Source organism: Lolium perenne, chromosome 1 (genome assembly GCF_019359855.2).
Source record: "Lolium perenne isolate Kyuss_39 chromosome 1, Kyuss_2.0, whole genome shotgun sequence".
Lineage (NCBI taxonomy): Eukaryota > Viridiplantae > Streptophyta > Magnoliopsida > Poales > Poaceae > Lolium > Lolium perenne.
Window position 1 is genome coordinate 37,641,303 of NC_067244.2, and position 24,062 is coordinate 37,665,364.

The following is a 24,062-nucleotide window of genomic DNA, read 5'->3' on the forward strand; positions in this document are numbered from 1 at the left end:
AAGCATGTTAGACTTAAATGTGTTTTGGATTTGCCTCTTGATGCTCTCTTTTGCTTCAAATACTATTTCTTGCGAGTGCATCATTAAAACTGCTGAGCCCATCTTAATGGCTATAAAGAAAGCAACTTCTTGGGAGATAACCCATGTGTTATTTTGCTACAGTACTTTATTTTATATTTGTGTCTTGGAAGTTGTTTACTACTGTAGCAACCTCTCCTTATCTTAGTTTTGTGTTTTGTTGTGCCAAGTGAAGCCTCTAATTGAAGGTTGATACTAGATTTGGATTTCTGCGCAGAAACAGATTTCTATCTGTCACGAATCTGGGCTGTTTTCTCTGTAGGAAAATCAGAAAAATATGCCAATTTACGTGCGTGTTCCTCAGATATGTACGCAACTTTCATTAGTTTTGAGTTTTCTGATTTGAGCAACGGAAGTATTTTATTAAAATTCGTCTTTACTGGCTGTTCTGTTTTGGCAGATTCTGTCTCTGTTTTTTGCATTGTCTCTTGTGGACTTTAAGCGAGCTTTTCTAGACATAGAGAGCTGTAGCTAATGTTTTATTGAGTTCTTGCAATGTGCCACTACAGGACCAAGGTGGATTCAAATTTTTGAGTACTAACCCCTCTAATGAAGTTTATGAGAAGTTTGGTGTGAAGGAAGTTTTCAAGGGTCAAGAGAGGAGGATGATATATGATCAAGAAGAGTGAAAAGTCTAAGCTTGGGGATGCCCCCGTGGTTCATCCCTGCATATTTTAAGGAGATTCAAGCGTCTAAGCTTGGGGATGCCCAAGGCATCCCCTTCTTCATCAACTTATCAGGTTCCTCCCTTGAAACTATATTTTTATTCGGTCACATCATATGTGCTTTACTTGGAGCGTCTGTGTGCTTTTATTTTTGTTTGTGTTTGAATGAATTCGGATCCTAGCAATCCTTGTTTGGGAGAGAGACACGCTCCGCTTTTTCATATGAACACTTGTTCTTCGTTTTACTTTTAATGTTCAATGATAAAAGTTGGAAGCTACAATACTTATTGTTTGGTTGGAAACAGAAAATGCCTCATATGTTGTGGATAATTTGACACTTGGCAATTGTTTTGAGCTCTCAAATAGATTAAGTTTTTTTTCATGTGGTTTAAACCTATTAGTGGAGAACTACCGTAAAGCTTGTTGAAATTGGTTTGCATAATTGATCTCTCTTAAGGTCTAGATATTTTCTAGTAAAGTGTTTGAGCAACAAGAAAGACAGTGCAGAGTATTATAATGCTTGCGATATGTTCTTATGTAAGTTTTGCTGTACCGGTTCATACTTGTGTTTGCTTCAAACAACCTTGCTAGCCTAAGCCTTGTACTGAGAGGAAATACTTCTCATGCATCCAAAATACTTGAGCCAACCACTATGCCACTTGTGTCCACCATACCTACCTACTATGTGGTATTTCCTGCCATTCCAAAGTAAATTGCTTGAGTGCTACCTTTAAACAATTCAAAATGCTTCTCAATTTGTGTTAATGTTTTATAGCTCATGAGGAAGTATGTGGTGTTTTATCTTTCAATCTTGTTGGGCAACTTTCACCAATGGACTAGTGGCTTCATCCGCTTATCCAATAATTTTGCAAAAAGAGCTGGCAGTGGGATTCCCAGTCCCAAATTAATTAACTTAAATAGACACTCCTCCATGGTATGTGATTGTTGGACGGCACCCGAAGGATTCGGTTAGCCATGGCTTGTGTAAGCAAAGGATGGGAGGAGTGTCATCATAATAAAACTAAAATAAAAAGGCACTCCTTCATGGTATGAGATTGTTGGCAGGCACCCGAGGATTCGGTTAGCCATGGTTTGTGAAAGAAAGGTTGGAAGGAGTGCCACACAAAAATAAAAATAAAATGGGAGCCGCTCTTTGAAGGTTTGTCTGGCAAGGGGGTTAGAGTGCCCATTACCATTCGTTGACAACAACAAACACCTCTCAAAACTTTACTTTTATGCTCTCTATATGTTTTCAAAACCAAAGCTCTAGCACAAATATAGCAATCAATGCTTCCCTCTGCGAAGGGCCATTCTTTTACTTTATGTTGAGTCAGTTTACCTACTTCCTTCCATCTTAGAAGCAAACACTTGTGTTAACTGTGCATTGTTTCTTACATACTTGCATATTTGCATTCATCATATTACTTTGTGTTGACAATTATCCATGAGATATGCATGTTGAAAGTTGAAAGCAATCGCTGAAACTTATATCTTCCTTTGTGTTGCTTCGATGCTTTTACTTTGAATTTATTGCTTTATGAGTTAACTCTTGTGCAAGACTTTTGATGCTTGTCTTGAAAGTACTCTTCATGAAAAGTTTTGCTATATGTTATCTATTTGTTAGCAACTATAGATCATTGCCTTGAGTCACTTCATTCATTTCATATGCTTTGTAATAGTATGATCAAGGTTATGTAAGTAGCATGTCACTACAGAAATTATTCTTTTTTATCGTTTACCTGCTCGGGACGAGCAGGAACTAAGCTTGGGGATGCTGATACGTCCCCGACGTATCCATAATTTCTGTCGTTCCATGCTTGTTTTATGACAATACTTACATGTTTTACTTGCACTTTATGATGATTTCATGCATTTTCCGGAACTAACCTATTAACGAGATGCCACAGTGCCAGTTCCTGTTTTCTGCTGTTTTTGGTTCCAGAAAGGCTGTTCGGGCAATATTCTCGAAATTTGACGAAATCAACGCCAAACCTCCTATTTTTCCCGGAAGGCTCCAGAACACCGAAGAAGAGTCGGAGAGGGGCCAGAGGGCCACCACACCCTATGGCGGCGCGGCCAAGCCTGGGCCCGCGCCAGCCTAGGGTGAGGCGCCCCCAGTGCCCCCTGCGCCGCCTCTTCGCCTATAAAATCCCTTTCGACCTAAAAACACCGTACCAATTGACGAAACTCCAGAAAGACTCCAGGGGCGCCGCCACCGTCGCGAAACTCCAATTCGGGGGACAGAACTCTCTGTCCCGGCACCCTGCCGGGACGGGGAAGTGCCCCCGGAAGTTATCTCCATCAACGCCACCGCCTCCGCCATGCTCCGTGAGTAGTTCCCCCATGGACTACGGGTTCTAGCAGTAGCTATGTCGGTATTCTCTCCTCCATGTACTTCAATACAATGGTCTCATGAGCTGCCTTACATGATTGAGATTCATCTGATGTAATCGGTGTTGTGTTTGTTGGGATCCGATGGATGATACATTATGATTAGTCTATCTATAAAGTTTGTGAAGTTATTGTTGCTGCAATCTTGTTATGCTTAATGCTTGTCACTAGGGCCCGAGTGGCATGATCTTAGATTTAAGCTCTATACTTATTGCTTAGATTGTATCTACAAGTTGTATGCACATGTCACTGTCCGGAACCAAAGGCCCCGAAGTGACAGAAATCGGGACAACCGGAGGGGATGGCGGTGATGTGAGGGACACATGTTTTCACGGAGTGTTAATGCTTTGCTCCGGTACTCTATTAAAAGGAGTACCTTAATATCCAGTAGTTTCCCTTGAGGCCCGGCTGCCACCGGCTGGTAGGACAAAAGATGTTGTGCAAGTTTCTCATTGCGAGCACGTACGACTATAATTGGAAAACATGCCTACATAATTAATAATCTTGATGTTCTGTCTTAATGCTTTGATTCCTGTCAATTGCCCAACTGTAATTTGTTCACCCAACACTTGTCACTTACTGGAGAGTTACCACTAGTGTAGATCGCTGAGAACCCCGGTCCATATCTCATCATTATATACTCGTTCTACATGTCATTGGAAGTAGTATCAACTATCTTCCGGTGCCATTGCTCTCATATTACTATTACTGCTGATGTGTTACTGTTACTACTGCTCTCATATTAGTGCTACTTTCACATCACCCCTGTTGCTAGTGCTTTTCCAGGTGCAACTGAATTGACAACTCAGTTGTTAAGGCTTATAAGTATTCTTTACCTCCCCTTGTGTCGAATCAATAAATTTGGGTTTTACTTCCCTCGAAGACTATCGCGATCCCCTATACTTGTGGGTTATCAGTGGGCCCCTTCTTGTTTCTGTGGCGCAGCTATCTTCGTTGCGCCACAAAAATAAGCTATTTTTGTGGCGCACCGAGCCAGGTGCGCCACAAAAGAACTTTTTGTGGCGCATATTCGTCCAGTGCGCCACAAAAATAAGATTCACCTATAAGGCTTTTCCTACTAGTGGTACTCCCAGCGCCCCGACATCGACTACGAGGAGACTTTCAGTCCTGTTGTCAAGCCTGCTACGATCAGTCTCGTTCTGCACATTGCTGTCTCCAGCTCCTGGCGCCATACAGCAGCTTGATGTGAAGAACGCATTCCTGCATGGCTCCCTGGAAGAGGTGGTCTACTGTCAGCAGCCCCCTGGTTTTGTTGATGCCTCTCGCCCTGACCACGTATGTCGCCTCCACAAGTCCCTGTATGGCCTGAAGCAGGCCCCTCGCGCCTGGTACCACCGGTTCGCAGCCTACATCGCCACTCTGGGATTTGTTGCCTCCGCCACGAACACATCTCTGTTTGTCCTCCACTCTGCGGCAGACACGGCGTACTTACTGCTCTATGTGGATGACATCATCATCACCGACGAGCTTTCTTGAGGGGCTTCTTGCACGTCTTCATAGAGAGTTTGCCATGACTGATCTCGGGGATCTCCACTATTTCCTGGGTATGAAGGTCAGCCGGTCCCCTGCTGGTCTCTTTCTATCACAACGACAGTATGCTCTAGATATCCTACAGCGGGATGGCATGTCTGAGTGTCACCCCTCACCTACACCGGTCGACACGTCCTCCAAGCTCTCCGCTTCCGACAGCGAGCTTTTTCCCGATGCCACCGACTATTGGAGCATCATGGGCGGCCTTCAGTACCTCACACTGATGCGCCCATATCTCTCCTACCCTGTTCAGCAGGCCTACCTTCATATGCATGCTCCGTGCACGTCTCACTTGGCCCTCGTGAAACGTGTTCCGCTGTATGTTCGGGGTACACTGCAGTTTGGCCTCCAGCTCCACGCCTCCTCGTCGACCGCCCTTGTGGCCTACTCCGACGCCAATTGGGCCGGCTGTCCGGACTCGCGTCGCTCCACTTTCGGTTACTGCGTCTACTTCGGTGATAGTCTCCTCTCTTGGTCCTCCAAGCGACAAACCACCGTATCTCGTTCCTTTGCAGAGGCTGAGTACCGCGCCATCGCCCACGCCATCGCTGAGTGCTGTTGGCTCCACCAGTTGCTCCAGGAACTTCATCGCCCCATGAGCTCCGCCACGGTTGTCTACTGTGACAACGTCTCCGCTATCTACATGTCCTCGAATCCGGTGCAACATAAACGTACCAAGCACATCGAGATAGACATCCACTTCATCCGCGAGAAGGTGTCCTTGGGAGAGGTCCATGTTCTACATGTACCGTCCACCCACCAGTTCGCGGATGTCATGAAGAAGGGATTACCGAGTCAATTCTTCCTCGACTTTCGGTCCAGTCTCAACGTCCGAGAACCTCGCGCTGGGACTGCGGGGGGTGTTAGATTGTATATATTGTATTTAGGGCATCTCCAGCGTCGCGACGCATTTTAGCGTCCGGAAATGTCCGCGCGCGTCCGTTTGCGTCGACCGAAATGGTCGAAATCGACCGCGCGTCTGTTTGCGTCGGGGGGTGACTCCAGCGGCACGACACATTTTTTCGCCGAATCATTTTTTTAACATGAAAACATAATTTACATAGTTGGACACATGAAAATAAACCCTAAACGCGTGCGCCTACTGCGGCTCGTCGTCGCTGTCGAGCACGATGAGCTCCGGTACCGTCCACGGCCAGTTGGAAACCGGGGGAGCGTACGCCGGGCACGCTGGCGGTGCTGGAGGTTGAGGCGCCCAGGGCTCTGGTTGTGGGCCTAGGGTTGTGGCTGCGGTGGAGGCGCCCAGGGCTGTGGCTGTGGCGGCGGTGGAGGCGCCCAGGGATGCGGCTGTGGCGGCGGTGGAGGCGCCCATGGATGCGGATGTGGCGGCAGTGGAGGCGCCCAGGGCTCTGGCTGTGGAGGAGGAGCCCAGGGGTTGTACGACGACGGTTGTGGCGCGGCCGAGTCCTGTAGCGCCAATCGAAGGGCTTCATCCTCCGACGGGCCCAGCGGCATGAAGCCGGTGGCGTAGCGGGGCAGCGGCGGCTGCACAAGTGGGTCGTTCTCGGAGACGAGGACGCCGAGCTTCGCCATCTCGTCGTCCTCCATGTTCTCGGGGAACTCAAAATTGCGGCTCTCCGCCATGGCCTGCTGCCATTCCTGGAAGACGACAGCGACGTAGTCATCGCTGTCGTCCTTGACCTCCTCGTTATGGTACGCCAGCGCCTCGATGTAGTAGTCGTCGTCGTTGTAGTCGTCGTGGTCGTGGTCGTTGTTGTACTGTGCACGCGTCGATGCCTGGTCACGACGAGTCGGCACCTACTCTCTTCGAGGACGAGTCGGCGGTGGACGGTCGAAGGGAAAATCCGTGTCGCCCATGAAGCCCGCCCTCCTCCTTCGACCCCTCTCGGTCGAGAGATAGGTACGCCAACTTTCAGAGTCGATGGCGTATGCCGGATCGGCGCGGAGGTCTGGCGGCAGGTACCGCCTCCTTCGCCGGATCTCCGCGGTCCGATCTGGCTCGCGCGCAGGGACGAGAGGGACGGGCACCCGGCGGTAGCTGAGCCGCCAGCCGCCAGGCATGCGCACGTCCCTCCAGGTGTCGCACGGCGTCAAGTGCGCGTGCATCAGCCTCCCGATGGTGACGGGCAACGCCACCCTGCCCGGCCGCACCTCCTTCTTCGTGCCGCTGCCGGACGCCTTGAAGTCATTCTTCTTCTTCCCGATGGTGCTACTGCGGTGGTGGTGCGAGTGCAGGTGTGGGCGATGGAGGAACGGTGCCGGTGGAGTTTTAAGGCCGGCCGCGCGCGAGGAACGATGCCATTCATGGTAGCGCAGAAGCCTAGCCACCGCCCGCCAGTGCGCGTGCAGAAGAGGCAGCCGCGACATTGATGGCAAAGGCTGCAGCGCAGACGCGGAAGCGCTGATCACGGAAGCGATGGCCGCCGAAGCGATGCCCTCGATGCAGGCTCGCTGCCAGGCGGGCCCGGTGGAGACGCGAGCGGACTCTTTGCACGTCCGCAGAGACGCAAGCCTGCCGCAAATATGCACCGAGTTTACGTCGCAACGGACGGCCTGGTCACTTTGCGTCGCGCCGCTGGAGGTGGTGCCAGATGCATTTTCGGTCACGGCGGACGCAAACGGACGCTCAGCGTCCATTTGCGTCACGCCGCTGGAGATGTCCTTACAGTAGAACTGTATTGTAATTATAACCAAACCCTAGGCCTCTAGCCTATTATATAAACACCGGGACCCACGTGGTTATACGTCTTAGAATTAGACATCTTCTGTCCAAACGCCGTACGGTCGCAACCCTTCACCCGTATGGACGTCTGTGTCCGTATAGGCGCCTCTTCCCCATGTCGGTGCCATCTTGAGGCGCCTCTTCCACTTGTATATATACCCTGTTGATCAATGGAAAGCCACACTTCATTCATTCAATCGGTTCCTTTCTCGTTTTACTTTAACACGTTATCAGCACGCTTTTCATCCTGAGCAATTTAGAGATCAAGAAGAACAGAAAGGGAAAGATCAAAAGAACAGGAAAACTGTAAGAAAAAATAGCCTGAGAGATCCCATCGCTGTTTTCTTTGCCTCCTTCATGAGGACATAAAGAACAGAAAATTCTGGAGATGCATCTATTACTAATTGGTAAGATCGACTGAGAATCCAAGACATCAGCCAACAAAGGTAATCACTTCTTTGATGTGAGATGTTCTTACCAACTTGAAGACACCGGACGACGGACTAGCTCCTCGCCCTCCACGCGTGTCCCTCCGACTTCGCAAATCGCACATGGTGGAAGTGGTGCGCTCGGTCTTCACGACCGGGCCTCTCGACACCGCGCCCGCGCGGAGCATCTGATGTGACGGCGAACGCGGCGGAACTGCCCACCAGAGCCGCTGCTCGTGCCAAGCGCGCGGCCCCCGTCCTCGATGCCTCTGCCCCCGGTGGCGTCATCTTCCCGTGGTGGCGCCCGCTGGCGCGCGCAACCACGGCCTGCACGCCTGCAACAAAGATCCCAGCGGGGCGTGACCATGATGGCCGACTCCATCGCGCCCCTGCGACTTTTGTCGCCGACGCCAACCGTCGACGGCGACGACGCGCCGGGAGCCAGCGTCGCGGTCGTTGATGTCGAAGCCGTCGCGCCGCGCCTTCCATCCCCAACAGCGGCCACCCCGCCTACTTCACCGCGCACACGCGCCCGCCACCGCCATACGGCCCTTGGCTACACGCTGAGCCCGCCGTCCGGTGGCCATCAGGAGCCCGGCCACGCTTGGGTTCGCGAATGGCGTCGCCCGGGGACCCAGCTCCCTGGCGGATCCTCCGACGAGGATGAGCGGGGCTGGAGCACCAATCGCCGCCGGTGAGCGGGGCCGCGCCGGCACAGGAGAGGCCGCGTCGTGGTCGCCGCTGTATTGATGATCTTGGTCTGGTACGGTGGATTGGGTCGATTTTGACAAAACTGACCTATTTCTGGTAACAACACACGAAATAACCTGTCCCAGAAAAGATTTCACGAATTGACCCTTTTGCTTGGCTCCGCACCAGACGGAGCCAAGCTTCATACCATAACGCCATCCGGGACGGCGCTGTGCCACCACGACGCCAGGGCCAGTGGCGCTATGGACACGCTGACGTGGCATTCAGCGGCCGTCGTGCTTTGTAGCTTGGCTCCGTCCTGGACGGCGTCATGCTTTGTAGCTTGGCTCCATCCTGGACGGCGTCATGCTTTGTAGCTTGGCTCCGCCCGCAATGGAGCCATGCATGTTTGGCGGAAATAACCCTCGGGCCCGCATCTGTGATGTCCTTAGCACCAAAAGGTATTCTTCCACCTCCGAAGGCCGTCCCCCACCAGTGGTTCGTCTCTCTCTCACTCCCCCACCTAAGTTCTCCATCAAATCCCTCAGATCTGTGGCATTTCTTGGTGGATTTCGACTCCCTTTAGGCCCAAGAGGTAATCTCCCCTATTCTCCCCCTTTTTGTCCAATAAATTTCGTGGATTTGGTGCTTTTCTTCTCAAGTAATGAAACCCTAGATTTTGCATAATGAAACTCTGGCCAATGGTTCTTGGTTTGATGACTATGAAATATTAGGTGTTTAAATTGGTGCTTAGGGTTAGGGTTATGAAAGATCTTGATGCATTTGGATTGTTGTCATTTTTTTAGATGGCAAGAATTGTGAATGTTCATCATATGAACAAAGCGGCTTTTTTGAAAGGGAATGCCGAGTGTGTTGACCCAAAGGAGGTAGTTATGGTATTCACCACTAGTCCTACCTACGCCGAGGTTGTTGAAAGAATTCGATTCGATTTGAAGTGGATGGAGCCAAGTGATGCATGTGAATTGATTGGAAGGTATAATGCCGGGTTTGGACATCACAATCGGTTGAAGATAATGCCCGTTGACTCGGAGCTGAATTGGAGTGCATACAAGGAGATTGTGGAGGGTTCCCAAGATAAGTCTCTCGAGTTATTTGCCACAAGGAAGTTTGTTGCTCGGTTGAGCATCGACTTGAACCGGCATGCTTCCCCATGTGCTCGTGATGAGCCGTCTGAGCATCATAGTGCCGATGTGTACGACACTCGAATGAGCCAACCTCCAATGAGCCAACCTCCAATGAGCCGTCTGAGCATCATGGTTTGGAGCTTGGCTCCGCGAGCCATGGAGCCATGGTCTGTTACTTTGTTAGAACAAACTGCATGGTCAGTGCAAAAAATGACAGCAAAAAATGACAGAAATTATGACATGACATGATTTTGAACATGACAATTGATCAACAAGAGTTCAACTAGACACACAATTGATCAACAAGAGTTCAACTAGACACACAAGTTCAACAAGAGGTCAACAACTCGAGTTCAACTAGACACACAAGTTCAACAACCCGAGTTCAACTAGACACACAATTGATCACTCCCTCCCCTTCCCTCTTTTGGCCGTAGGGCGGTCCGCGTTCGCCTTCATACGGTGCTCGTTCTTCCTCCTCCTTCTAGGACCGTCGTCATCCTCATCCTCATGTGCCTTGCGTGCACGCTCCGCCTTCCGTGCCCGCTCCTCCTCAAGTGCCTTCTTCTTGTTCCATTCATCCGGAGTGTATGGCTCTCTCGGTTTATGCCGCTTCAACCGTTGACTAGGAGACGGTGCATCAAGAAGTTGGGACATGCCAATCTCATCGTGTTGTTTTGCACCAAGTTCTTCCTACACAACATAAAGGCAAGTCATCATGTTAAGCCTCAACATAGTGCACATAAGCCACGGGAAAAAGGAGTGTCAATACCTCTTCCTCGCCCTCATCCTCACCCTCATCATCCTCTCCATCACCTTCACCCTCATCCTCATCTTCATCCACACCCTCATCCTCATCCCCACCCTCATCATCCTCGCCATCACCATCGACCTCATCATCACCGCCGCCCTCATCCTCATCCTCATTGTGCTCATAGCTGGAAGTGGGAGTTGGCCGCGTCGGTGAGGCGGCCTCGATGGTACGGCAACCAAGCAAAGCACATAAGCCACGGGCCCAATTCTTCGTGCGCTGTGATTGGAGGGTGGTAATGTTAGAACATTTCGAGAAACATGCATGAATGCAAACAAAATTATCTCACTCGTACCTCAGCGAAAACTCGAAGGGTGGACTCGGTCCCGGATTGCAATGCTAACTCAGCATCGCTCAATACTCGGGAGACCTCCTCACGCTACCAAAATAATGAAGTTATCATGCCTGCTCTCTTCACCATAAGAAGTACAAATGCATTAAATACTTACCACAAATCGGAGTTCACGTGTGGGGTCCGGGTTTCTACCCTCTCTTGTGCGTCTGTTATAATCCAACTTGGCCATGTCCTCATCATCCGGATATGTTCCGTCTCCTACGTCCACGGGTGCAAAAGCCGGCGGCTTTATGTACAAACGAGACACACTACCTAGCCAGAAAAGATACCGGTTGAATGCTTCGCTATCGAATGGTTGCAGAGGAACCGGAACTGTTTTTGGGTCCTCAATCCTCCGGATGATGGCCTTGAACTTGTTGATGTAGTGCCTGTGACGGATGGGCCAATTCTTCTCCTTCTTCTGCCTTATTTTATCCAACCTGGAAGTTTAAAATCATAGTCAGCAGTATATTCAGTAGGTCATGAATATGTTATGTATGAAGGACTCACTCGTGCAACTCTATTCTAGTGTCTTTCCATGGCGGCGGGGTCTCTTGGAACAAACCAAACTGTCTCATCACCCGATCTGGTAGATGGTACTCAACTGCATAAAAACATATCAATGGACAAGTCATCCGCCAAAGATGTGCTTCTTCTAGACACTTCGGGTTCACTCTAAACAATATATGTCGAGCAATACTCCCGGGCTCTCCATAGGGCTCCCATGTCACCTATGCGTAATACAAGCCTGAGGTTAGTTGAGCCATGTGGTGGAAAGCAAATTGAAATAAAGACCAATCAAATTATTACCTTCTCCGGGGTAAGAGCGTCGAGTTGGCTGATGTACCTCATGTAGCATTCCTTAGATTCACCATGGAAAGGTTCTGTATTGTCCCATATGTACGCCACGGTAGGAAAACGTAATGGGTCTCTATGATCATTCCAATCATTCCGGCGCATCTCAATGGGACGGCCAACTGGCAAGCGCAACCACGACCATATGGACAATAGAAGCATACAACCACCAATACTTGCTCCTTTTCCCGTTTTGCAACACGCGTCGTCCAACTGCACATTCAAAAACAATATGTATATACCGAATAAAGACAACAATCCAGGGTACAAGTAATGAACAATGTAGCGAAGAAAGACAACAATCCAGGTGGTACAAGTTATTACCTGTCGGTACAAGTAAGCAAGTGCCGCTGTTCCCCAACTGAGATTATGTTCCCAACCCGCAAATAGCTGGAGCCACATGAAGGAGGCATTCGATCCAGTGCCGTCTGAGAAAAGAACCCTACTCACAACATACCACAAGTATGCCCGAGCATACATCTCAACCACCTCGTCCTCGGCGCCCTCGGGGCACTTCTTGAAGTTCCTTTGGATCCAAGAATAAGGAGCACCAGCCAACATCTTCTCCGTCGTCGGCGCGTTCCCAATGAGATCCCTCATCGCTTCACGCCATCCATCAGAAGATGTGCTCCGACACACAGGTTCCCCTTTGATAGGAAGTGCCAGGATCATGGAAACATCTTGCAGAGTCACTGTCATCTCCCCACAAGGCAAGTGGAAACTATGTGTCTCCGGTCTCCATCGATCAACAAGTGCCGTGATCGCGCATGGGTTCATATGCGGCGTCGACCGGGACACAAGGTGGACGAAAGGGAGAAGTCCGGTCTTCTTGATATACTGTGTGTATCGCTCATCATATGGCATCTTCTTGCCATGGACCTCATGGCACCTCAAATGCAACCATTTGAAAACCTCTCCCTTCTCCGCCATCATCCTTCCGCGGTGCCATTTGTCATAATGGTCATCTAGGATAGATTCCGGTTCCATCCTACATATGTGAGAAAATACAAACAAGTTAGTATTTTTACGACACAAAGTGGCATAACTGTTCTCCATAAGAATTCATATGCACAAATTTGATTTGCAACTTAGTTATCTGAAGGACCAAACTAAAACATCTAACAAGCTGAGCCGGATGATTTACTACAACATCAAAACCCAATTGGAGTAATATACATCCAGCTTTACATGGCGCTGCTTGCCGCTGCTCTGCTCTGCCTCGTGCAGTATGCGGCCGATGCTACGGCTGCTGCGTGCCCAAGCAAACGACGGCCCAAACGCAAAAAACGAAATCACTACAAACTAAGTTCCTACTCACAGATTGCATACTCTTAGATTACAAAAGAACCACACATAAATCAGAAATTATTGGTTGAACTAGGGTTAACCAAATCAGGCCAAATCGATGGTTATAGAGTAGGAATTTGAGGGAATCGAAGGAGATTACCTTAAGTACTGCAAAGGGAAGAAAATCCACCGAAAATGGCTTCAAATCTGCGGTTTTAGAGCAGGGATTTGAGTGGGGAGGAGAGCGGCGGCGCCATGCTGTTCCAGCTCGTGTTCCTCTCACGGGAAGAGGTTAACTTCTGGGTAGCTAAGTGTGGGCTGGGCTGGGGATTATTTCCGCCTAAGGCGCACGACGCCACCACACGCGGAGCCAACCGAAACAGCACGACGCCGTCCGGGACGGAGCCAAGCTACAAAGCACGACGGCCGCTGGTAGCCACGTCAGCGTGACCATAGCGCCACTGGCAGCGGCGTCGTGGTAGCACAACGCCGTCCACAATGGCGTTATGGTATGGAGCTTGGCTCCGTCCGGTGCGGAGCCAAGCAAAAGGGTCAATTCGTGAAATCTTTTCTGGGACAGGTTATTTCGTGCGTTGTTACCAGAAATAGGTCAGTTTTGTTAAAATCGACGTGGATTGGGGAATCGACAGCCCTACCTTATCCTATCGTATATGACCAGACCGGCCGGGTCTAGGCTGCCTGCTGTTGAGCCACTCGTGCCTGCTGTTTCCACATGAATAGTGCACCTTTTCAGATTTCTGTTACTAAATCAATTTACTAATAGTAGTTCTAACAGTGATTTAATTCATGTTTTAGACCCTGTTAATATCAGTACATGTTTGTTGTATTGTGAACCTGTTGACTACCATGTATTCCAGGGCAATGTGATGTGATATATATTTTCATGTTCCCTACATGTTATGATTATCACATCCATTAATTTGCAATCGAGATTTTTAATTTCATGCAAATGAGAAACAATTCATCGTCTTAATTGAGCCTTCGGCATAATACGAGCACGAATTGATAAATGCAAAATTCTAAGTGACTTCTTCGAATTGATGTTTTGGGATTATAGGTAGTGTGCGGATCTACTGCATTGCAGATTATCTTCACTACCACGATTGCTTTATCAAGTAATCTCCCATACATTTTTATTAAGTCATGACATAAGGCAATAGATCGGGAGTATCTACTGATTTTATCAGATTATACTCTCTAATGCTGCGAGACGGACTCTAAAATTTCTTTTGGAGATTATCTACAAAGTGTCAAACTTAACAATTTGAGGTTCACACTAATGATTTCAAGCCAATACCTTGAAATCTTTATTAATTTTGCAAAGTTCATTACAACATAACCATGATGGTTTTTGATTTACCAATTGTAAATTAATAATCTCTGGTTTACCCATGTAAGTAAATGATGGCTGGAAAAGAATTTGAGGCATTCGCCCTCGATGGCCACTACTACCATACATGGGACATGGACATAAAGATCAATCTTGCGTCCCATGGATTAGTGCGTGCAATTCAGGCCCCGGAGGATCCACCCCCGGCCGGAGTCATGCCGCTAATATAAGAGAAAAGGTATGTTGTCTTGCACATCATAAGACATCATACATCCAGATCATAAGGGTCGTGAAACACATGGCAGGGCACAAGTTTGACAAAACTAAGCTTTGCGACGAGTGTGGATGCTATACGCATACACGTAGGAGTGTCACACCCCACATCATCTGGTTTTTCTGTATCAGAAATCGCTGACATGCAAATGACCTTAAGGGAAAAGGTTTAAATCTTATTTCAACCTTCATCTAGACCGCAACAATGGAGCTAGTTGTTCGCAAGACATTCCTCCGGGATGTTGCAACACCATGCATCTCTAGCGGTCACAAGACCCTATGGATACGGAGAACATGATGGTTGATTATGCCTCAACCGATATGTTTGGAGACTTTAACTAGTCCCATTATCTCCTTAGTGGTCGATTTATTCATGTCCATTTTTGTTGTTGTAATAGAACATATATATTGTATTTCACAATATATTGTATCAGCACTGGTATGAATAAGATTGAATGTCTTCTATATATTTGATAAAGATTTCCACAATGGAAACTCTCCAATTCGATATATAGATTTCTACGGGATTCAATCCGATGGATGAGGAACAAGTATTTGAAAAGGTACCCTCTCTGTTGTTTGGATTGTACTACACGTACAACCAACCCGTAGCACATGTTGCCTAGAAATCAATTCCACTGATAATGATTTGCATGAAGCTAAGTTTTCTCAATCATCGGATATGTAGCCCATTTTGAGGTTCTCATATACCTCAAGATCAAAGCTAGATCACTTAAGTCCCTCGATCGAATGCATAGTGTGGCCTCTTCCAACCATACTGTGGACTGAAAACGAATTATAATCAATTCGATGGACAATGATGCAAAATTCTCTTCATGTGCCTCCAATAATTATTGCATGGCTTTCGAAGATTGGAGTTCAGCACTTTGTGACAAGGTATCAACTTGTCAATGCCTATGGATTGTAGGCTAGGGTTTAGTTGGAAGTAGAGGGCAAGTAGATCTCGAAGGTTTCAGCCGAAAAGTACTCGACGATTATGAAAACTAGGGTTTGTAAACAATGATTCGATGCCTTCCTCGTCCCTCGACTCCCCCTTTATATAGGAGGCGGAGCCGAGGGATTCGTGTTGTACAAGTTACAGAGTCCGGGATGGTTTCTAACTCATCCCGCAAGATTACAAATAACGCTTCCTATTACAACTCTAACTTTCCTTAATAATATCTTGGGCTTCCGAATCTTCTTATTCTTCGGGTAGTGGACCTTCAGTAAACCCCGGGTACTATCTTCGGCAGGCCCATTTGGGATGCCTATGTCAGTAGCCCCCGAGATTTTGCTTGAATCGTAGGGTCAAGGAAAATCTCCACTGTTTATTTTTATTCGACAGCTTTGACTTTTCTATATTTTTCCTCATAAACATCTATATTGTACAGGGATAATGGTAGTTGGGGCTAGTTCATCTGACGGATCAGGTACTAGTTAACTGCTCTAGTGGCAATCCGCAAAAACCTACTTCAAGATCACGTCCCTGGACATGACCTCGGGATACCGGTGTAAACTTCGACAGGTGCCGCTTAAGGTCTTACCATTCTGTCGAGTCCCAGTAAAGTTTATCGGGTACCTAACGCGTCCGTTAGGATTTTTCTTCGTATCTGTTGATACGGATAAAAGTAGCAGAGCGCAGTCTTCGGCGATGCCACGCCCGACGAAACGGATCTGGGGTCTTACCTTCGCAAATTTGCGGCATTCAGAAATTGATCGCAACTTTGGCGTTCTGAGAATATATTGTCGAGTGCTTTTTCGGCTGTTGGAATGGCACATTTTATCGAGTCAAAGATGACTTATACTACTCTCCCGATGGGAGTATATGTAGAGTTAATTATAACTCGAAATATACTCTTTTGCTCTTCTATCTTTCTTTTTCTCTTTCTTTTCTTTCTTCTTTATAATTTCATCGGGCACGCGAGCAGCGTTTCCGATGGGAGTATCCCCCGAGGCTACAGCCAAGGACTTGTTCTTGGTTGTAGGCTCCACGCCTCATGCCGCTATATTCTCTTTTTATCTCCCGAAGTTTTATAATTCCTCGGGTGCGCGAACAGCGCTCCCGATGGGAGTAGCCCCCGAGGCTATGAACAAATATTTGTATTTGGTCATAGGCTCACGCCATTTCTATTTTGTCTGTCTAGATCTTTTTTTCCTTTTTTCCAAAGTAGCCCCCGAGCATTTGGTCAGAAACTTGTATTTGATCAAAGGCTCAGCATTATTTTTCCATGTCACCTTTTATGAAGTTGTGTAGTCGAATTTTTCCTTCTGCCAAGGTGACGTTATTGCTGACGATAGCCACGATTGCCAGTCAGAATTTTGCGACCAGTATGTTCTCGCTGCCATGCGGGCCCAATTGATCCACTTTCTTGACACGTCGTGCAGGTGGGGGACACACGTCCTCCGCTTTTTCGGGCACACGCACCGTAACTTCCCCAACGTTAAATTACTTTTTTACCCTTGTTGCCACGTGGCTATCATCTGTCACACATATTCCTTATCCAACGGTTCGTCGTTTTGCCGCACCCTTATATAAGATCATCGTCTTCCTCCTTGAGCACTTCCGCTCGCGCCGTCCTCCTTTTCTCATCTGCAAATTTCCTCCTGCAATCCACAATCTCCTAAGCTCCTCACTTCCAAGCTGCAAACCCTGCGCCATTGTTGATGCCACCGCGTCGATTGACAAGGCACAGCACGCCGGAATCCTCCATGGCCGCCGTGGATCTTGGAGCGGCGGAGTGGGAAAGATCCAAAATTTCCACTCAAGACGTCAATATGCTGAAGAAGCTGGGGATCAGCAAGAAACCCAAGGCATTGTGCTTCCCCAGTGAGGAGAGCTACCCAACCCCTCCAATGGGGTACCGGGTAAGTTTTGTCGACCACCTCATCCGCGGTTTTTCCGCCCCTATTCATCCTTTTCTCCGCGGACTGCTCTTTGTCTATGGTTTGCAACTCCACCACCTCACGCCAAATTCAATCCTCCACATCTCCATTTTCATCACTTTGTGCGAGGCCTTCCTTGGCGTCCAGCCTAACTGGGCGCTATGGAAGCGCATTTTCTTCTGCCGCCGTAATGGTTCGCCCAATGTCGCCTATAATATAGGCGGCGTTGTAATTTCTGTTCGGCCCACTGTCGATTACTTCGACGTCAAGCTTCCTGATGAAAGAACATTTCATGATCTCTAAGTTTTGTGTGTTTGTTAACAACACCGGTGACAATTTAACCGTGTGCTAAGTGGTTTACAGTTATGGAAAAGATACCACGGAAAATCTCGACCCACTCAAAAAGGAAGAAAAGAAAAGAAGGAAGAAAAGAAAAGAAGGAAGAAGCTGTCTCCTGGCCGTGGCCGGCACTGCCGGCAACTCCGGGCCGGCACTGCCGGTGTGTACACCCCGGCACTGCCGGCGTTTTTGGCCCGGCACTGCCGGCCTGTCTGTCGATCTGCAGTTTCAGAAAAGTGGCCGGCACTGCCGGCGTCTCAAGGCCGGCACTGCCGGCGTTTCACCTCCAACGGGCAGAAAAGTAGGTGGGGTATAAATACCCCCCTTCACCTACCTTGGAAGCTTGCTCAAACCCTAAGATCTTCATCCTCCATTGCTGAGCCACCAAGAACACCAAAATAGCCAGATCTCCTCCCTCAACCACCCAAATCACTTGTGCTTTGGAGAATCAAAGGAGAAGACCCCGATCTACATCCTCACCGAAGCGTTTTTCATTTCCCCCTCTTATGCTTGAGGGCCCCCTTGCTAGTGCTCCTCTTTGGATCCCTAGTTGTTGTTGTTGATGTATGCTTGTTGATTTGTTGTGTTGTTACAGATTTGGGAGCCTCCAATTTGGTTGTGGATGTGTGCCCCAAGAACTTTGTAAAGGCCCGGTTTCCGCCTCGAGGAAATCCCTTAGTGGAAGTGGGCTAGGCCTTCGTGGCGTTGCTCACAGGAGATCTGAGTGAAGCCTTCATGGCTGTTGGTTTGGCTTGCGTAGCAACCACACTCCTCCAAACGTAGACGTACCTTCTTGCAAAGGAAGGGAACTACGGGAATCATCTCCGTGTCATCGCGTGCTCCACTCTCGGTTACCTCTATCCCATTCTATCTCTTATTGCGTAGCTATATCTTGCTTAGTTGATATCCTTGTCATATAGGTAAATTCACTTAGTTGCATATCTAGAGAATTTACCTTTGTGTCAAGCCTAAGTTGAAAAAGAACTAAAAATTGGTTAGCACCTATTCACCCCCCCCCCCCTCTAGGTGCGGCATACGATCCTTTTCAATTGGTATCAGAGCCTCGGCTCTTATTTCGGGCTTAACCGCCTAAGTATGCCGGACGAGGAGTCCTCGGAAGGGGCCACCAAGATAGTCTCCGTGGAAGACTTCAATTCGTTGAAGTCCTCCATGGAAGCCCAAATGGAAAGCATGAAAAAGATGATTGCCGAGCTTTTGGCTCCGGCCCTTCCCAAGGCTCCTAGTGTAGAGGTAAAAGACACGGGTGCGTTAGATGAGGGAGAGGCTTCGGACTTACCCTCATCTACCAAACCCGTGGAAGGTGATAACTTAAACACTATTAAATCCCCCGTTGCATCTCCCAAGGGAACTAGTGAAAGTGAGAGCTACAATCGAGTACCTCCACCTTTCCAATCACCCGATATACCGGTTCCCCATCCTCATTTGAACATTCGGGGCGACCCACCTAAGTTTTCTATTGATAATTTCGATACTTGGTGATTTGAGTTCCGCTCTCATGTTTGTAGTGCCTCCAATGAATTATGGAGAATCATCTTGGAGGGCTTCAAGCCATACAACCCCAACAAGTTGACTAGAAGAGAAGCGGTTGATAGTCAACTCACCAACACCGCCTTGCACATGATTCAAACTAGTGTGGGGACAAAGGAATTGCATCGTGTCCGGAACTACACCACCGCCAAGGAAGCTTGGGATGGTTTGACCACTAGTTGCATTGGAAGTGAGAGCACAAGGAGGAACAAGTACAATGCTCTCAAGAATAAAGCCGAAGGGTTCATGAGGCTACCGGATGAAGATCATGAAGACATGTATGGAAGACTTCTCACCGTTGCCGATGCCTTCCGGCTTATTGGTGCCACCCACATCAATGATTCTTGGATCAAGGAGAAGTACACTGAATGCATGATGCCATTTGTACCCATTGATGTCAAGACTCTTGTGGGAAGGGAATGCTATTCCTCTCTCACCTCTCAACAAGTCGTGCACGAATTGCAAGCTCTCAAGGTGCTTGAGGAAACCTCTCATGATTCTCGCAATCGTGCTCTTGGGATGGCAAAAGGTTCCAACCTTGCCTTGGTGGTCAACTCCGTTGAAGAAGTGATTCCTCAAGAATCTTATAGGGCATCTTGGAGTATGACCTATCCGGAAGATTTGCAATGCCACTACCATGATCACATGGCCTTCCATGCAAAATCCTTTTGGGTTGATCCCTCCAAGTCCAAGGAAGACAACATCAAGAGGAACAACAAAAGTGGGTTCACTAGCTTTGGTCCAAAGACAAGATCATGCTACAATTGTGATGACAAGCGCCACTTTATTGCCGAATGCCCCTATGAGAATAGAGAGCTTCATAATGGGAGGCTCATTCCCAAGGACAAGAGCAAAGACTCAAAGGGCAAATATTCAAAGCCCCTAAACAAGAAGTTCTACAACAACAAGACCAAGAAGGGCAAGAGGCCCTCAAGAGTTGTGCTAGTAACAAGGGAAGAATATTCTTCCGATGAAGTTGAAAGTTCTAGTGGTGATGAAAATGAAGAAAGCTCAAAGGAATTGGCCGCCATCGTCACCACCAACACACCCTCTTCATCTCTCTTTGAATCTCCCAATGAGAACCCTCATATCAAGAATGCACATTGCTTCATGGCAAGGTCCTCCTTGGACACACCTATTGTGCTATCAACTCAAGAAGAGTATACCTCCGGAGATGATGATGTTGATGATGAAGAAGATGCAACCTCTAATGGATTGGTCGCTCTTGCCTCCCTCTCCACTAACTCTTCATCACCAAGTGAATCCCCCAATGAGGTCATTCATGTGGAGGAAAAAAGTTGCCTTATGGCTAAATCTTCCGAGGTATCATCTCCTAACCCCTCTTTGCCTAACATTGCTAATGATCTAGGGGTTGACCCCGCTAGTCTAAAAGTGAAACAAGAGATGCTAGAGTTTGATGAGTTCATTAGTAACCTACAAGGTAACACTAAGAAGCATGTTTCTAGTCTCATGGTTCGTATAGCTCAACAAAGTGATATGCTTGAGAAAAAGGGTCAAATAGAGAGAGAAGACTCTCTTGAAATCCATGCTCTTAAAAATGCTCTTGAGGAAAGTCAAGAAACTATAGCTTCTCTTGAGGAGAGGCTAGAAACTCTTGAAGAGCCTCAAGATAAAATTAACAAGCTCACTAAAGCTAGAGATCTTGCTAGAGCTAAGACTAAAGTGCTTATAAAGGAAAAGGCCAAATTTGGTGTTGATCATGAGAAACTTGTGAAGGATCTAGATGAACTAGACAAGGCTCACAAAGCCTTGAAGAGTGAATACTCTCTCCTCTCCGAGTCTTATGAGCAACTTCAAATTAGGCTTGCTTCATATGACATACCTAGTACCTCTACTCCTTCATGTGATCATGCAAATATAATTGAGGAAAATGCTAGGTTGAAAGATGAACTTGCTAGGACCTCCTCTCCCCAAAGTAAACTTTCCTTGGATGATCTTTTGAGTAAGCAAAGATCAAACAATGGGAAGGAGGGACTTGGTTTTAATACCAAGGCTAAAAAGGCAAACGAGAAAAAGACCAAGCCCGCACATGAGAAAGCTAATGGTGAAACCCGAAAGGGCAACACCATTAATGATGATGGTGCGGGATTGGATAACCCTCACTATGTTCTCTTTAAAGATTATTATGGTGATGTCTATGCTAAATATGTTGGTCCATATGATGGTTATGTTGCTTGGTCTATTTGGGTTCCAAAGACCCTTGTTGCTAACAAAAGAGGACCCATTGAAAAATGGGTACCTAAATCCAAGAATTGATCTCATGTAGGACTATGCCATGGGAGGTTCAAAATGGGTACTTGATAGTGGATGTACAAGTCATATGACCGGCGGCAAGAACCTCGTCAAGGAGTTGAGGCCTAACATAAATGATATCACCGTCTCCTTTGGCGATAATTCTACATCCGAGGTATTGGGTTTTGGCAAGGTTGTGATTGCACACAACATTACTCTTGTGGATGTCATGCTTGTCAAATCCCTTGGTTACAATTTGCTTTCCGTTTCCGCCCTTGGCAAGATGGGTTTCGCCGTCTTTATTGATAATGATATTGTGGTCCTCTTGTGGAGCAAGACTCTAAAAGTCGCATTCGTTGGGTATCGCGAACACAACTTGTATGTGGTGGACGTTTCGGGGACCACCACGTCAAGTGCGATGTGCCTATTCGGAAAGGCGGACGTGGGTTGGTTGTGGCATCGCCGCCTAGCCCATGTCAACATGAGAACTTTGCAAAGTTTTCACAAGGGGAACCATATTGTGGGACTAATGGAAAATGTGTCTTTTGCCAAAGATCGTGTTTGTAGGGCTTGTGTTGAAGGCAAAATGCATGACTCTCCGCATCCAAGCAAGACCATCATCTCTTCCAAGAGGATCTTGGAGCTCCTTCATGTGGATCTCTTTGGTCCCGTTACTCATGCAAGTCTTGGTGCGAAGAAACATTGCTTGGTGATTGTCGATGACTACTCAAGATACACTTGGGTCGACTTTCTCAAGACGAAAGATGAGACTCAACAAATATTCATTGACTTTGCTACCGAGGTGCAACGCCAACACAACCTTCTCATTATGGCAATAAGAAGTGACAACGGCTCCGAGTTCAAGAACTACACACTCAATGATTTTCTTAGTGATGAGGGGATTCGTCATCAATATTCCGCTGCTTACACCCCTCAACAAAATGGTGTTGCGGAGAGGAAGAACCGGACTCTTATGGATATGGCAAGGTCTATGATGGCGGAGTATAAATCCCGCTATAACTTTTGGGCCGAAGCCATCTCCACCGCTTGTCACTCCTCCAACCGGCTCTATCTCCGCAAGGGCTTGAACAAGACTCCATATGAAATACTCACCGGGAACAAGCCTAATATCTCATACTTCAAGGTGTTCGGGTGCAAGTGTTTCTACAAAATCAAAGGGGTTCGTTTGTCTAAATTTGCTCCTAAAGCTTTGGAGGGTATATTTGTTGGTTACGGTGCCGAATCTCACACTTATAGAATCTTTGATGTATCCTCCGGGATTATCATTGAATCTTGTAGTGTGAAGTTCGAAGAAAATGATGGCTCCCAAGTGGGGCAAGTTGATGTTTGTGCATGTGATGAAATACCTCAAGATGCCATAGTAAGAATGGGTGTGGGATTTTTCCGCCCCATTGAGGGACACGGTGTGGCGTCTCGGGAAGGACTATGCTCTACCACGGTGGAGCCCTCATCTTCTCAACATCAACAAACCTCATCAAGTGAAGCAAATGATGCACCAACCCAAGAACAAGAACAAAACCCTCCCTCTAGTGTGCAAGATCAAGGAAAAGATCAAGGACAAGATCAAGGACAAGATCAAGGTCAAGATCAAGGTCATGATCAACCAAGAATTCATGATGGTTCCGACGAGTATCCATTTGATATTTGCTCCGCACCAAATGATGTCCAAGATCAAGCACATGATGTTGAGCACCCACAAGAGATTGTAGTTTCTCAAGTTGAAGGTCAAGACGGGGACCCAAAAGATCAAGTTGATCAAGTGAAACCTCCAAGGCCAAGAAGAACCAAGGAGGAGATCGAGGCCCGTCGTCTAGCAAGAAGAGAAATGAACCTTGAGCTCCGTGATCACACTCATGATAAGGTTCTTGGTGATATAAGGGCAAAGGTTTCCACAAGAAGGTAATTGGCTAATTTTAGCAACCACCATGCTTATATCTCCTTAGTGGAACCCAAGAAAGTTTTTGAAGCCCTTGAAGATTCGGATTGGTTGGAAGCTATGCACGAAGAACTCAACAACCTCAAGCGCAACAAAGTGTGGACTTTAGTAGAGAAGCCAAAGGGGTGCCGCAATGTTATTGGCACTAAATGGATATTCAAGAACAAGCAAGATGAGTTTGGGAATGTTGTGAGGAACAAGGCAAGATTGGTGGCTCAAGGGTTCTCTCAAGTTGAGGGAATTGACTTTGGAGAAACCTATGCTCCCGTGGCTCGTCTTGAGTCCATCCGTATCCTTCTTGCTTATGCATCGCATCATAACTTTAAGTTACAACAAATGGATGTGAAAAGTGCATTTCTTAATGGTCCTATTCATGAAGAGGTTTATGTTAAGCAACCTCCGGGGTTCGAGGATCTCAACTTCCCTAACCATGTCTACAAGCTCGATAAAGCTCTTTATGGCCTCAAACAAGCTCCTAGAGCTTGGTATGAGCACCTTAAGGAATTATTGGTAGACCGTGGG

At 47.5% G+C, this 24,062-nt stretch overlaps 2 protein-coding genes across 2 annotated transcripts; one reads left to right on the forward strand and one right to left on the reverse strand.

The window, feature by feature from the left end:
* The first annotated feature begins 4,665 nt into the window (after nucleotides 1-4,665).
* LOC127330159 (uncharacterized mitochondrial protein AtMg00810-like) lies at nucleotides 4,666-5,552 on the forward strand. The gene is made up of 2 exons (XM_051356477.1): nucleotides 4,666-5,400; nucleotides 5,508-5,552. The coding sequence occupies exons 1-2, from the start codon at nucleotides 4,666-4,668 to the stop codon at nucleotides 5,550-5,552; spliced, it is 780 nt and encodes a 259-aa protein (XP_051212437.1).
* A 4,308-nt stretch (nucleotides 5,553-9,860) lies between these two features.
* Nucleotides 9,861-13,283, reverse strand: LOC127346997 (serine/threonine-protein phosphatase 7 long form homolog). Its single transcript, XM_051373236.2, has 8 exons — nucleotides 13,097-13,283; nucleotides 11,974-12,637; nucleotides 11,605-11,862; nucleotides 11,305-11,525; nucleotides 10,910-11,234; nucleotides 10,756-10,839; nucleotides 10,422-10,679; nucleotides 9,861-10,342 (listed from the first exon to the last, which is right to left on the reverse strand). The coding sequence occupies exons 2-8, from the start codon at nucleotides 12,634-12,636 to the stop codon at nucleotides 10,055-10,057; spliced, it is 2,097 nt and encodes a 698-aa protein (XP_051229196.1). The 5' UTR covers nucleotide 12,637; nucleotides 13,097-13,283; the 3' UTR covers nucleotides 9,861-10,054.
* Nucleotides 13,284-24,062: the final 10,779 nt, after the last annotated feature.